Source organism: Lemur catta, chromosome 5, assembly GCF_020740605.2.
Source record: "Lemur catta isolate mLemCat1 chromosome 5, mLemCat1.pri, whole genome shotgun sequence".
NCBI lineage: Eukaryota > Metazoa > Chordata > Mammalia > Primates > Lemuridae > Lemur > Lemur catta.
In genome coordinates, this window is record NC_059132.1 from 39340500 (window position 1) to 39356205 (window position 15706).

At 38.7% G+C, this 15706-nt stretch overlaps 1 protein-coding gene across 1 annotated transcript in view; it reads right to left on the reverse strand.

Annotated features, from left to right (window-relative positions):
• The window catches only part of GMDS (GDP-mannose 4,6-dehydratase), a 614024-nt gene that overhangs the window by 112630 nt on the left and 485688 nt on the right, over window positions 1–15706 (reverse strand). The window contains exon 8 of the mRNA XM_045551568.1: window positions 7167–7285. Coding sequence (XP_045407524.1) covers window positions 7167–7285 — 119 coding nt within the window. The remainder of the gene's footprint in view (window positions 1–7166; window positions 7286–15706) is intronic.

Consider the following 15706-nt stretch of genomic DNA (forward strand, 5'->3'; position numbering starts at 1 on the left):
CTTTGTTTTATTAGCATAATAATATGTCACACACTTAAAAATCATTCATATATATCATCCTTCACAACTTTTGGAGCTTAATAGAATACTCCTAATAATAAAATACCATGTTTGATTCCTAAAGAAAACACAAACAAAAATGCACATATTTTTAAAGAATAAGATGTTATGCTTCCTACATCTTATTTTTCTCATTAGACTAGCTCAACTATAAACTATCATAGTTACATATACAATATAAATTTGTTAAATTACGTTTGAGAATTTCTTCATTTAAAAAAGTGATTACTGGGCCGGGCGCGGTGGCTCATGCCTGTAATCCTAGCACTCTGGGAGGCCGAGGTGGGTGGATCGCTCGAGGTCAGGAGTTCGAGACCAGCCTGAGCAAGAGCGAGACCCTGTCTCTACTAAAAATAGATAGAAATTATCTGGCTAACTAAAAAATATGTATAGAAAAAATTAGCCGGGCATGGTAGCGCATGCCTGTAGTCCCAGCTACTCAGGAGGCTGAGGCAGGCAGTAGGATCGCTTAAGCCCAGGAGTTTGAGGTTGCTGTGAGCTAGGCTGACGCCACGGCACTCACTCTAGCCCGGGCAACACAGCGAGACTCTGTCTCAAAAAAAAAAAAAAAAAAAGTGATTACTATAGAGTATCAGATATTAATTTCTGTTAAACTATACATTTTAATAAAAATTTGGGGGGTTATTTAGAAGCAACATAAATTTTAATTAAAATATGTAAAAAATCTCAACCACAAACACAATCAATCTAGCAATATGTTTTTAAGTCCACAAAAGCATATGGACAATATTTTTGAAATATGAAATATCTTCTTAAAAAAATAAAGGGCCTAAACATAATCTTCATGACCAAATTATACTGCAAAGATTATTTTACATCCTCTTGGTTTTTATTTTTATGCCATTTTTCAACTCCCCATATTGTATTTAAAATTTGAAAAAAAAAGCTTATTTTTGCCTTCCCATTCTTTATTTTCTCTAATATAGTTTCCTGGATGATGTTTTTATGCCAAACAAATTTATTTATTTTTAGGGCATGAATTGATAACATTTATTCATAAACTTGGACCTATATTGGGACAAAATGTCACAAAATAATAATTGGGCAGTATCTCTTTTTATCCTGAGTATTCTTATTTTTGTTTTCTTAATTTTTTAATTGACATATTATAATTATATATTTATGGAGTATAATTTGATATTTTGATAGATATGTATATTGTATAATGATCAAATCAGGGTATTTTATCCATCACCTCATGCATTCATCACTTCTTTGTGGTGGCAACATTCAAAATCCTCCCTTCTAGCTATTTTGACGTGTACAATACAGTACTGTCAGTTTTAGTCACTCTGCTGCGCAACAGAGCACCGGCACTTCTCTCTGCTATCTCATCATAACCTCGCGGACATTGAGCAGTGCCTCCCCATCCTCGCCCCCCTCCCCCCATAGTCTCCGGTAGTCACTATTCTACTCTCTGTTTATATGATACCATCTTTTTTTTTAAGATTTCGTAAGTGATATCATACAGTATTTCTCTTTCTGTGTCTGGCTTATTTCATCTCACATGATATCCTCCAGATTCATCCATGTTATGACACAGGACAGGACTTTATTCTTTGTTACGGTAGAATAGTATTCCATTGTGTATATATACCACATCTTCTTTACCCCTTCATCATTATTGGCCACTTAGATTGATTCCATATCTTGGCTATTGTAAATAGTGCCACAATAACATGAATGTGCAGAGACATCTCCTTGAGATACTGATTTCATTTCCTTTGGATACACACCCATAAGTGGGATTGCTGGATCATATGGTAATCCTATTTTCAATATTTTGAGGAATCTCCATACTGTTTTCCACAATGGCTGCACTAATTTACCTTTCCACCTGCAGTGTGAAAGGGTTCCCTTTTCTCCACACCCTCGCCAACATGTTTCCTAATTTGTAAGTCAGCTGGCTCAGTAAGGGAGAAAATGTAGGTGAATGAAAAATGACTTTTATAAATTGATTCTAATTAAAAGTATTTGCTGTATATATTACAATTCAGAAACAAAATTAAGACTTAAGACTACTAGAAACAAGGATACCAGCTGTGGCTTTATGGACTTTCACTTATTGTTGGGATTTAAGCAATGTCAAATATTTTAACATGCAAAACATTATAGGAAAGCATGTTAAATGTTTTCCCCAAAATAAGCTTTTGGACATTCTCTCATTTCCAAGGCTATTTTTGACAGATTGCCTACTGTAATTTTTGAAGTAAGCAAACTACTCAATAAATTAAATAGTTGATTTGAAAACACCTGGCTCATCAAGAACTGGTGGGATTGGGTACTTAATGATTGTTGAATAAACCACATGGTTCCTCTGGCTCTGGGTGACTTGCCTTATCAAAGCGTAGCATCTCTTCTCACATTAGAGACCAGTTCAGTCATGGGATGACAGAAGAATTTCTGGAAACTGTGGCTGTGTACTTGGGAACTCCCAGTTATTTTTTGGCCTGTCTCTTTCCAAACCATGGGAGAAGGAGAGGGGAGGTGCCACTCTTGCTTTTGTGGGTCTCTTTGTCTTGCCTGAGAGCATTCCTTACTGATTAATGACAGAGACAGGAAGTCCAGAGAACGCTTCTTACCTCCATTATCAGATGATAAATTCAATTCAACTGCAATTAAATTCAATTAGCACTTAAATAATCTTATGAATACCGGAGATGTGAGGAAAAGACACAAAACAAGGGAAGGGAACTAAGCCAGCTGCAGATGCCCCCGACCTGTTCTCACAGGAAGCCCTAGAATTTGTAAGTCTTTTCAATTTTGAGCAACACTTCCCCCACCAGAAAAAACCTCAAATCACATTTCCCAACTTCCAAAAATTCTATTTCCATTATTGATTCATTAAAGTCTCTATTTAATTACCATATGTCTGACACTGTGCTAGGCACAATGAAAGGTACAGAAAGGAATCAGACACCAAATTCTGCCCTGAAATAGCCTATTATCTAGTCTACCAGGGAAGGTAAAATCCCAAGTGACAAAAATAAGGTAGAACAAGAAAAAGGTAACTGTCAAGGTTCATTTTGAACTTGAGGTTCTATAACTCTCTCAGGCCTGGTTCCTCAAAACGTGGTCCCCAGACCTGCAGTGTCTGCATCACCCTGAATTTTGTTAGAACTGTGGAGTCTCAGCCCCACTCAGACCTCCTGACGCAGCACCTGCATCTTAACAAGATCCCAAGTGATTCACAGCATATTGAGGTTTGAGAAGCCCTGCTCTGCAGGAGATGGATTCACAAAGGTGTTCTAACTCTAATAAATGGCCAAGTCTTCTCCAAAGGAGTCAGGTGTTACAGAGGAAGAGAAGTCTCACCAGATACACCACCTTTACACAACAGAATCCAAACAAGCTTGTTCCTCCTCCTGCAATTGCCTATCCTTCCTAAGTGTGTTAAATTTCTTCTGGTCATGCAGGCATGAAATGCTAGTGTGATTTTTGTTTTTTTTTACACTGTTTCTTGTCCCGAAACATAATCAGTTGCCCAAACTTATTGTTTCTGTATTTTCTTGACCACTTGAATTCATTCTTGACAAATGTTTTCAATCAATTACCCACGTCATTAATAGCAAATACTTACAGAGAGCTTAAGATGTGTCAGCTGCTGTTTTAAAAGTGACTTACATATAGTTACCCATCTAATCTTCACCCCATTCCTGGGGGTAGGGACTCTTATATCGCCCATTTTAAAGTTGGGAAAGTGGAGAAACAGAGAGGATAAGTAAATACCCTTACAAGTTGCAGAGCTGGGATTGAGGCCCAGGAAGTGTGGCACTGGACGTGTGCTTTTAACCATGGTATTATACCACATTGTATAGAGGACGGAATTGACCAAGTCAGGAAATAAAGAAATTAAAGGAGTGTTCTTGGGAGAATGAAGCATGTGCTCCTGAAGTTCTATAAAAGTATGTTTCCCCAAATAGTAATAAAACTGAGTTTCACTGTACATAATTATTTTTCTTTTCTGGCTGCTTTTAAGATTTTCAGAATTTTGAGTATGAGGCATACTGGTGTGACTTTCTTTGTGCTTATTCTGCTTGAAGTTTATTATGCCTCTTAGATCTATGATTTTACTGTTTTCATTAAATTTGGGAAAAATTTGGCCATTATTTAATTCTTTTTCTGTGTCCCTCCCCTGCTTCCCCTGGGACTCCAATTACACATGTTACGTTGTTTGGTAATTGTCCCATAGGTCAGTGAAACTGTTCTTTCTGTGCTTCATCTTAAATCATTTCTAGTATTCTGTCTCCCTTCACTAGTCTCTTCTTCTACAGTATCTAATCTTCTCTCAGTGCCAACAGTGAATTTTTCATTTCAGATACTTCATTTTTCATCTCTATAAGTTCCAGCTGGTTCTTTTTAAAATATACATTCCTGCTCTCTCTTCAATATATTATTGTCTTTCTTAAAATACTTGAACATAGTTATAATAGTTATTTTAACATCCTCATGTGCTCAAATCATCTTTATTATTTCTCAGTTTGTTTTTATTGATTGATTTTTCTCTTGGTTATAGGTCATGTTTTCCTGCTTCTTGACATGCCTCCTAATTTTTGACTGAATGCTGAACATTATAAATTTTACATTGTTGAGTGACTAGATTTTCTGTCTTCTTTTGAAGAATATTGGGCTTTGTCATGGCAGGAAGCTAAGTTATTTGTGCCCAGTTTGATCCTTTTGAAACTTATATTTAGCCCCATTACTGAGGCATAGCCCTTCCAGAGTCTATATTGCAATCTCTGAGAAATCAACAAGGCCTCCCCATCACGCTGGCTGAAACCTGGATGCCTTCCAGTTTGGGGCGAGCTCTAGGAAACACTCAACTCCCAGCTCCCAGGTGATTCTCTGTCCAAACTTGGGGAGTTTCTTGCATACATGCATCTTACTATTTTGTAAAGAGTCAAGGGTACCCCTATGCAGATTTCTGGAGCTCTTTTTCTTTGTAGAGCCCATCTTTCTAGAACTCTGCCCCACAAAGTCCAGGTACCTCAGACTTGACCCCTGAATTCTGGCTGCTGCCTCTTTAACTCAGCAAGACAGTAGTTCTCTGCTTGATGGCCTCTTCCGTGCTGCAGGGTCCAGACTGTGCCCACAGGAAGAAAGCCAAGGTCCTTGCAGGGTTCCCCCATTTCTTTCTTTTCTATCAGGGAACACAATCCTGTACTGCCTGTTGTTCTATGTCTAAAAGAGTTGCTTCATGTATTTTCTCTAGTTTCCTAGTTTTTTAAAATAGAAGGTTAAATCTGGTTTCTCCTATTCCATCATGGCCAGATGTGAAAGTCCTTTTTATGTTTTTCAAATGAATCCTGGAAAATAATTTGGTAGTTCCTCAAAAAGTTAAGCTATACAATTGCCACATGATCCAGTAATTTCACTCTTTTTTTTTGAGACACAGTCTCACTCTGTTGCCCAGGCTAGAGTGCCATGGCATCAGCCTCGCTCACAGCAACCTCAAACTCCTGGGCTCAGGCGATCCTCCTGCCTCAGCCTCCTGAGTAGCTGGGACTACAGGCATGCACCACCATGCCTGGCTAATTTTTCAATATATATATATTTTTTAGCTGTGCATATAATTTCTTTCTATTTTTAGTAGAGACAGGGTCTCGCTCTTGCTCAGGCTGGTCTCGAACTCCTGAGCTCAAACAATCCACCTGCCTCGGCCTCCCAGAGTGCTAGGATTACAGGCGTGAGCCACTATGCCCGGCCAGTAATTTCACTTTGAAGTATATATCCCAAAGAACTCAAAGCGGGAATTCAAACAGGTATTTGTACATGCATGGGCACAGCAGAGTTATTTATATTAGCCAAAAGGAGGAAACAATCCAGTGTCCATCACCAGATGAATGGATAACTAAAGTGTACATGGTATATACATACAATAGAATATTGTTCAACCTTTAAAAAAGGAAGGAAATGCTGAAATATGAACTATAAAAACATTATGGTAAATGGAATAAGCCAGACACAAGAGGACAAATATTATATAACTCCACTTATATGAAGTATAAGTGGACGAATTCATTGAAATAGCAAGTGGAACAGAGGTTACCAGGTGCTGGGGGAAGGGAGAATGAGGAATTATTATTTAATGGGTGCACAGTTTCTGCTTGAAATCATTTTTAAAAGATATGGAAATGGATAGTGATGATGGTTGCATAACACTGTGAATGTACTTAATACTACTGAATTATATACTTAAAAATGGTTCAACTGGTAAATTTTATGTAATCTGTATTTCACCACAATGAAAAAAATCACCAAAAATGAAAAAGAATCTTTTATCTACAATCAAGGATTTCCCACAAATCTTTCAAATATTTCAATAAAAATCTGACTTCAAAATTCATATACTGTAACAAAACAAGTAAATGTAGTGCATGATTATAAACTGGATCATTTCAATATAAAGTATAACATTGGCCCAACTGCCAAATCTCAAATAGAATCTGTGGATTAGACGATAATAATTTATCTCTGTGAATTTCCTGAGTTTGATGGTGCATCGAGTTCCCATAGGAGAATGTCCCTGTTTGTAGGAAATACACACAGAAGTTCAGGGTGACGGGACATCAGGTCAGCAACTTAGTCTCAGTGGTTCAGAGAAAAAAGATTATAATGTCTCTGAAACTTTTTTGTAAGTTTTTGATGGTTTCAAATTTTAAAAATATAAAGTGAAGGTATTAAAAAGATTGTTTAATGTTATGATATTGATCTGGTAAGAGTAGAATTAGCCACAGTAAAATCACAGAAGATGGTAATTATACCAAGATAAAAAAATTAAAACTTAAGAAACAAAAATAAAATTTAAAAGTAAATAAAAATTTAAAAATATTTTAAAAGTAAGAAAGATAAAAGAAATTTTAATAAGACATGGTTTAGACGCTGACCAACATTTAACATATAATGTAAGTGGGGTGCACCGAAGAACAAAGTCCCTTTTCCACACTGGAACTCCCTGTATTGCTTTACAAAGGAAGGAACAGGGAAGAAGACAAACAGAACCAAGGCAGAACAGCAAGCACATGTGCACACCTGCCAGCAAACATCTGGCCATCAAGCAGCAATCAACTCTCAGGTATACTTACACGATGGTTTTTCCAATGTGCAAAAATGATTTCTCGACAAATTCCCGGACACTGTGGACTTCCCCAGTAGCTATGACAAAGTCCTCTGGCTCATCATTCTGCAACATCAGCCACATTGCCTAGAGACAAAAAGAGGCAAATTCATGTCAAAGTTGCATTCAGCAGCCACTTTGGAAATACAATGTTATCCACTGCACGTAACTGGATATGGACGTGTAGCTAGAAAATAAGTGTGATTTTATTACAGTATTCTAACCACTATCACAATGGTTCTCAAACTATCATGTGCATCAGAATCATGTGGGGAACATGTTTGTTCCTAAAATCAATGAGGCAGAGGAGTGAACTCAGAGACCTGAGAAATGGGTCTTAGGAATCTTTATCTTTAACATCCCAGGGCATTCTCATGCAGCAGATCCTCAGACCACAATCTGGAGGAATGTGATGTCAAGCAGTATCTGTGGCTAATAACCTTTTTATGGTATTATTTACAAAAAGAACAGTTTTAAAAGTATTGTCTAATTTTTTTAATATAATATATGGGAGGCAAGGAAAAATCCTTTAAAGACAGATGTTTGTCCTCAAAAGTTAACCTACTTTTGAACAGTAAATTTGAAAATTTACCAATCAAAAAGCAAAATAAACAAGATTAATAGAAAAAGGATCATGCAATGAATAGTACTAGTATTTTTAAAAAGTTGTCTGAGAATGAAAACATTTACACCAGAGTTAAGGGTTTCATAAGGCAGCATTTCAGGGTCAGGTACTCAGTCTCCACACTGTGATCTAAATCAGTGGTCCCCAACCCCCGGGCTGGAACCTGTTAGGAACTGGGCCACACATCACCATCACCACCTGAGCTCTGTCCCTCCCCCCCCTGCACTCTTCCACCCACCTCTCCCTCCCCCCCATGGAAAAATTATCTTCCATGAAACTTAGGAACAGGGGTGCCCAGCAGGAGGTGAGCAGTGGGCTAGCAAGGGAAGCTTCAAAGCTTCATCTGTATTTACAGCCGCTCCCCATCACTTGCATCACTGCTTGAGCTCTGCCGACCCCCTCCATGGAAAATTGTCTTCTATGAAACCAATCCCTGGTACCAAAAAGGTTGGGGATCACTGATCTAAATGGATGTATCATACAGGTATACGTTCTCCATAAGAACCAGGAATCCGGTTGGGCAAAAATGCAGCTGTGTGTCCAAGACACAAACTGGTGGTACCATCACAGCCTGGCTCCCCCTGGTTAGGAGAGCTGTTATCAATAGCACACAGGTCTATTGTTTCTATATCTTGTAATTTCACATTAATTATGAAGATTTTTTTAATGGATAGGAGATACAGATTTTTAAAAATTAAGTGCAGCAGCTATCCAACAGGAGCACGTCTCTAAGAAAAATCCAAGCCAAATTAAAAAAAAAAAATCAGTATTTTTTATCACTTGCACCCACTTCTCAAAATAAAAAAAGTAAAGAGAATATACACTTCATTATAACACAGACCCCAATGTTATATGCATTGAACTGTTGTCCTAACATTTAAACAAAACTATTTTGGTTGGTGTCTGCCTAGCTGCTACAGGATAAGTTGAAAACAGATTGCTAAAAATGCCACCAAAAAAGTTTAATCCTGCTTTATTCATTTGAATTTGTGGAAGCTTTCTAAAAAAGAAAAACAAATCTTTTTTACTTGAAGTTACTTCTTATAGATATTTTTTGTCTGTTACAAGACTGTTTTAAATTATATTTTTTCCTGTAGAAGATGAGATCTTAGGCAATTTTACATGCCTTGAAGATGTGGTACGCTGCTTGGGACAATGACAATAGGTTCAAGTTTAGTGATATATTGTAAAGTAACTGACAGATGAAATTATCTTGGCTAGGAGAAAGTTTTGCTCATATTAATGAAATATCTATAGTTTCATTTTGCATTAAGAGATCATGGTTGATGAATTAAGTCACAGCACTCTTTAAATGTTATACTACTACTACCACTATTACTAATAACGTTTGAGCAGTTTTTAAAAGGCACATAATACAAGCCGCTCTCTTTCTTGGGACCAGCCACCCAGCAGGAGTCTACAATGGCTTGGTGGCTGCCTGAATGCCGTTAAATGCTGGGGGCCGAGAGGAGGAGCCGGGCCTGGAATGCAGCCCAGGCCCTGCTGCCAAAGCCCGTGGCCAACATCACATGTCACGAAGCCCCTCAGAGGGGTGCTTTTGCGCAAGGGGCGCCAAGGCCTGAGCACTAGCGAAGGCCTGGGGGGTGGCTGCCAGTGCGCCTGCGGGTGCAGTTCCCGCGGCCGGCACGCCGCGTCCCCTCCGCTGTCTGGGAATGCCGATCTCTGACTCCGCCATTGGAATGAATTCCTGCCGTCTCGCCGGGTTTCCCTGTGACCAGCAGCACGCAGCACGGTGGCTTCCCTGGGACCCAGCCAGCCCTCCGGCCACCCTTCCCAACTAAGGCAACCTTCCCACCTCACCCGAGAGGGCGCATGCGTGTGCCCATGCGCGCGCATACACAGGCACGTGTGCATGCACACTCACACAAACTTATTTTGGCTTTTACCAAAATACTTTTGGAGTTTTTAGGAAAAATTAAATTATGCTTCTGGCTAGAATTTCTATTTTAACATTCTTCTGCAGGGATTAGATGCAAGGGGGTAAAAACACTTAAATGTGTTTGACTCAAATTTCCATTATAAAAATAACATTTCAAATAGGTCTTTCAGGACCACTCAGCTTATTTTATTTCTTTAGAAACACTCTGCTGTGCTAGAATGGTCTCAAAAAATAAAAATCCTATTTTTAGTCATGCGAAAGAAAGCAAGGATTTGCTAAAAAGTGAAAGGAGAAAATATGATTGCTGGTTAATGGTGGATCACTTTAAACATGGGCATAGGGCCCCTGGTGCTTGTCGTGTTCCCGGCAGGAATCTGGGGATCAGTAAGGAGCCTCTCTTTGCAGGAGAGCAAGAGCCAAGAATCTGCTCTTTTCTTCTCCATCAGACTATCTGTGGCCTTTGACCTATCAATTTCTAGGCATTTCCTCTCAAGTTCATATTGTACCAGACTGCAGTCTGGGAATGGGAAGGGAAAGGATATACAACTCCAGATTTATTTGTTATTACTGAATAGTTTACTGGTTTTAACAGAGGGAAAGGGCTTTGTTTAAATTTCCACTGAGCATAATTAATGGTTATTGACTGGTAAATGAAGAACAGGTGACACTCTGGATTAGAAGATAAATGATCCTGTGTTCTGGTGTGATAATGGGTTAGTAATTTGCCACAAAGCCCAGGCCGAGTGCATCCCGCCGTAATGCTAGATCACGTCCAGGAGACAAAGGCCCCTGTGTGAGAAGGACACAGCCGTCGCCGCCTCATACAGCTGCACCCGCGGATCTGCTCCATTTATCCTCTGATGGATGGCACAACTGAGGCAAAAGTTGCCCTGCTCTCACCTTCCTGTTCACAGGCTGGACCACATGACCCATGACTCGGCCAGACCACGATCTGTGATCACATTGCCACCCAGCTCTGGCTTCTGACAGAAGACCAATTTTGAGGTTACATGTTTTAGATGTCAGTCTAAAGACATCTTTAGTCTAAAGACACTTTTTGTCTCTGAAGGAACGACAGAGGAAAAAGACAGAGTCTTCCTGCATTCCTTCAGTGCCCTCTGAGGATGTGCCTGGCTTATCCACTTCCTCAGATACTTATTTACTTTTAGTCCTGACCTGATTACCACTGCACATGAAAAAACTCTCCTGCTTTTTAATCCAGCTCACAGGGAGGAAAGAAAATCAGTGAAGGAATGAACTAGGGCTTCAGATTCTTTCTGCAACATAAAAATGTCCCTTAATGGCCAATGAACAGTGCAGTTTTTAAATCCTGTCTCACATTCATTTTGGTTTCAAGGCACATGAAGTTTAAGGAAAATGTGACTCCACACTATTGACATTTGACAGCCACGTCGAGATGGGCATAAATATTAAATTTGGACATGTGCTCTCCTGTAACTATATAATTGACCTATCTGCTTTACAAATCGAATTTAGAGAAGTAAAAATAAAACTTTAATTAAAAAATTTTCAAATAAAAATACTCCTCTCTCACAGTCTCCCATTTGGCCATTCAAATGTTGAATGCGGAAATGCCACAGAGGTTCACGGTGAAGTTCCTCTTTGCTTGACAAGTCGCCAGCTCTGGAGGCTGTTCACAGCTGGACCAGTGAAGGAGAACACCCAAAGTACATCACCACAGCCGACTGACTACACCTGATTCCATGCATGCCTTTCATGGCGTGATGTGTGTTTGTCTTAAAAATCTGGATTCTACAATTGCTTATACCTTGCAATTAACCTCCAGTTCAGCATCCAAGCCACAAACATTTATTAACTGAGCTGGCATCCATGAATAACAAGAATTGTTAATCAAGGTTATGTTTAACTCTGTGTATTTGACTACTGCTGCTTTTTCAGCCTTGTGCTTTTGTGCTTTACATGCTACTGTCATAAAAATCTTAGAATAGTAGCTCTCTATATGTTTTCTTCCAGAGGAGAAAGTCCATGAAATAGTTCTAATAAAAATTATGAGAATTTGTTTATTGGCCATTAGTCTATCTTCTTCTGAAAAGCTTCTGTTCATGTCTTTTGCTCACTTTTTAATGGGGTTGTTTGATGTTTTACAGCTGATTTACTTGAATTCTTTGTAGATTCTGGTTGTTAGCCCTTTATCAGATGTGTAGCATGCAAATATTTTCTCCCATTCTGTAGGTTGTCTATTCACTCTATTGATTGTTTCCTTGGCTGTGCAGAAGCCTTTTAATTTAATCAAGTCCCATTTATTCATTTTTGTTGTTGTGATTGTCTTTGGTGTCTTCTTCAAAAATTCTTTTCCTAGGTGGATATCTATAAGAGTTTTTCCAATCTCTTCTTCTAGAGTTCTTATTGTTTCATGCCTTAGGTTTAAGTCTTTTACCCATCATGAATTAATTTTTGTGAGTGGTGAGAGGGGCAGATCCTGTTTCAGTCTTCTACATGTTGTAATCCAATTTTCCCAGCATCATTTATTGAATAGGAATTCTTTTCCCATTGTTTTTGTCTGCTTTGTCAAAGATCATATGGCAATATGAAAATGGTTTTATATCTGGGTTCTCTGTTCTGATCCATTGGTCTATGTCTCTGTTCTTGTGCCATGCTGTTTTAGTTATTATAGCCTTGTAGTATAGCTTGAAGTCTGGTAAAGCGATGCCTCCTGATTTGTTCTTTTTCCTTAAGGTTGCTTTGGCTATTTGGGGTCTTTTCTGGTTCCATATGAAGCATAGAATTATTTTTTCTTATTTTTTCTAGATCTACAAAAAATGACATTGGTATTTTTGCTTAATGTCTCTAATCATCAGGGGAATGCAAATGAAAACCACAATGAGATATCACCTATTTCCAGTTAGAATGGCTTTTATCAAAAAGTCCCAAAACAACAATTGCTGGCGTGGATGCAGAGAGAAAGGAACACCTATACACTGTTGGTGGGACTGCAAACTAGTTCAATCTCTATAGAAAGTAGTATGGAGATACTTCAAAGAACTATTAATAAAAATAGACCTACTATTTGATCCACCAATCCAACTACTGGGTATTTACCCAAAGGAAAAAAAAGACATTTTATAAAAAAAGACACATGCACTTGAATGTTTATAGCAGCACAATTCACAATCACAAAGAATTGGAAACAACCCAAGTGCCCATCAATACATGAGTGGATTAATAAAATATGGTATATGTATACCACAGAGTATTAATCAGCCATAAAAAAGGTGAACTAATATCTTTTGTAACAACCTGGATAGAACTGGAGAACAGTTTCCTAAGCGAAGTCTCAGAAGAATGGAAAAACAAACACCTCATGAACTCACTGTTAAATTGGAACTAAATGATCAACACTCACATGTACATATGGTAGTAAAATTCAACAGAAATCAAGCAGGTGGGAGGGGAGTGGAGGGGATGAGTAAATTCACACCTAACGGGTACAATGCACATTATCTGGGTGATAGACACACTTATAAAATTATATTAACAAAATCAAATGGCATAAAACCAAAGTCTAGCTTTATGGCCCTCTCAATCTATTAGTTTTCTTCATTGGCAAAAATGCTGTGGCATGTGGAGCCCTTAGTTTAAGGATGTTTCAGACATTTTAATGATATAAAGTTACTGAACAGAAAAAAATTAGATAAGAAAAACACCAAAAATAGAACACAATATAGAAAGCTCTATAGCTCTTTGTTTCTTTTTTTGAGGCTAACATATTCTTCTGCATTGACACCATATGTACTGACAGAGGCTATGTCAAAATCTACCTTGCCCTTTATCTTGTTATTCTCACCAGGTACTCTCAGCTACAAGCTCCAAAGCTGGGGTTAACTTTTCTCTTTCCTGGAACAATACAAAACCTAAAAGCTCCTAGTCTTGTATTACTCTGAGTCAACTTTTCTGAGACATCATCTGTTCTTTCAATATGCAGATTCTAATTATGAATTTATTTCTTAAATTTATCTTTGAATATATTTTATCTCTTTGTTCCATTTCTGTTTCAGGCACACCAATTATACATATGTTGTACCTCTTTTTGTTCTATCTTCTCTATCATCTCCTATTTAATCTTTTTTGTTTATTTTTTCCCATATGATTTTATGTGATTTCCTCCAGCCTGTTCAACTGATTGTTTTAGTAACATTTACTTTAAATTTTGGTGCTAATGTGGCTTCAATTTCTGTAATGATTTTCTTTTTCTCTTCCATACTTTTCATTATCACTACCAGCTTACTTTTTATCTCTTTCAGTTATTTTATTTAAGCTAGGGGGACAGTAAAGTTTTTTCTTATAGGGCCAGATAGTAAATATTTAGACTTGTGAACCATATGGTCTCTGTTGTAACTACTCAGCTCTGCTGTCAATAACATGAAACAGCCACGGATAATATGGAATCAAATGTCTATCACTGTGCTCCAGTAAAACAGTTACAAAGCCCATGGACTGCAATTTGTCTGCCTTTGCTTTAAGTAAACCTAAAAAAAAATGTTGCCTGTAATTTCCCTGAATCTGTGGAGAACAATTATATGAGCTCCAGCTACTTACTCTTTTTGAATGATACCCTCCATGATATATACTGTTCATCTGCTTCACTTATTCTCCTTTTCTTCTCCTAGCAATCCTCGCCCCACTCCCATCCGGGTGTAGGTTCTGAGGCAGTGCCTTTCTAATAGTACTATGCTTGAACCAGGCTGGCTGTTTGCTCAAGAATCTCAGGAGGAGGATCAGGAAAGTGCACTGAGGGAAGCCTACAGCTTCAATTCAGACTGCTCTAAATCCTCCCAGCAAATTCATGATGTGCTTTGCCCCAGGACATAGCTGCCATAACCTCAGCATTTTGCTAGGTGGTGTGGCTCACAGAAGAGCCCATTAATCACAGGGCGCTTTCATGCTATCTGGAGATGTTTGCTTTCCTTCCAGATCACAATCTGCAGTGTCCCTCACCTAGGAGGCTGTGCTAGTGACAATAAAATAGGCTTCTCCTTCAGCAACACCTTCCTGCCATTCTGCAGTGTAGAAGTAGATGTCTCCACTTCAATGTGGCATTATTTTGTCCTTTTAGGACTGACATTATTTTGAGCAAAATCCACAGCAGAGACTCTCCCCTTTATGAGGGGAGGGAGCGGTACAGTCATACTGAAAAGGGCATGCAGCATGGGAGAGGTTACTGCTGCCACAATCTACCACAAAACACTATCTTGTGACGACTACAACATCAGCTGATTGTTTCAACATAGCAATGAAACTACTATATTTGTCTTTAATATAAGCATTATTGCTTCCTCTTGCAGTTTCTATGCAAAGCTCCATCTGTCTTTAACACTGTGCAGTGACAGGTTTACATGAGGGCAAAAATAATTCACTGGCTGACACCTGGGATATAGAAGCTCACTTTCAAGTCACTATAATTTAACAAATGCTCTAACTGGCGCTAACATCACCCTCTGTCACAACATACTTCCCAGAAGTGGTTGTTTCCTGGAGCGTGCCCAGCCACCCACCTCCACCAGGTGTTTTCAATTACCTGCTCCCACTCAAATGCCCAGGTAAGCCATTCTAGAATTAGTTTCTGGCCCAGCAGGAACAATGTAAATGCTCTGGGTAGGCAGGAGGAAGTTTCTTTACACTCATGACCACCTGATGGTCCATCTCCTGCTCTTGGTTCCTGGTCATGCTGCCTAAACCTGTTCCTGGGAAGCCAGTTCTGACCTTTGGATGACTTTATTCTTCAAGCCTGTCATCCTGACCACCTGATTCTGCCTCTTGGTCTGACTCCGACCTTGAGAATCTAACTTCTAGGCTGGTCGTGGGCTCTTTTGAGTAGCAGGTCCTAGCCTTGCAATAGGTCTCTTGGATCTAATGCTGACAATCATTGTTACCAGTAAATAAAACCTACATACACATCATATTACATGCATTAAGGCAGATGTAAACAGGACCTGATAGGATT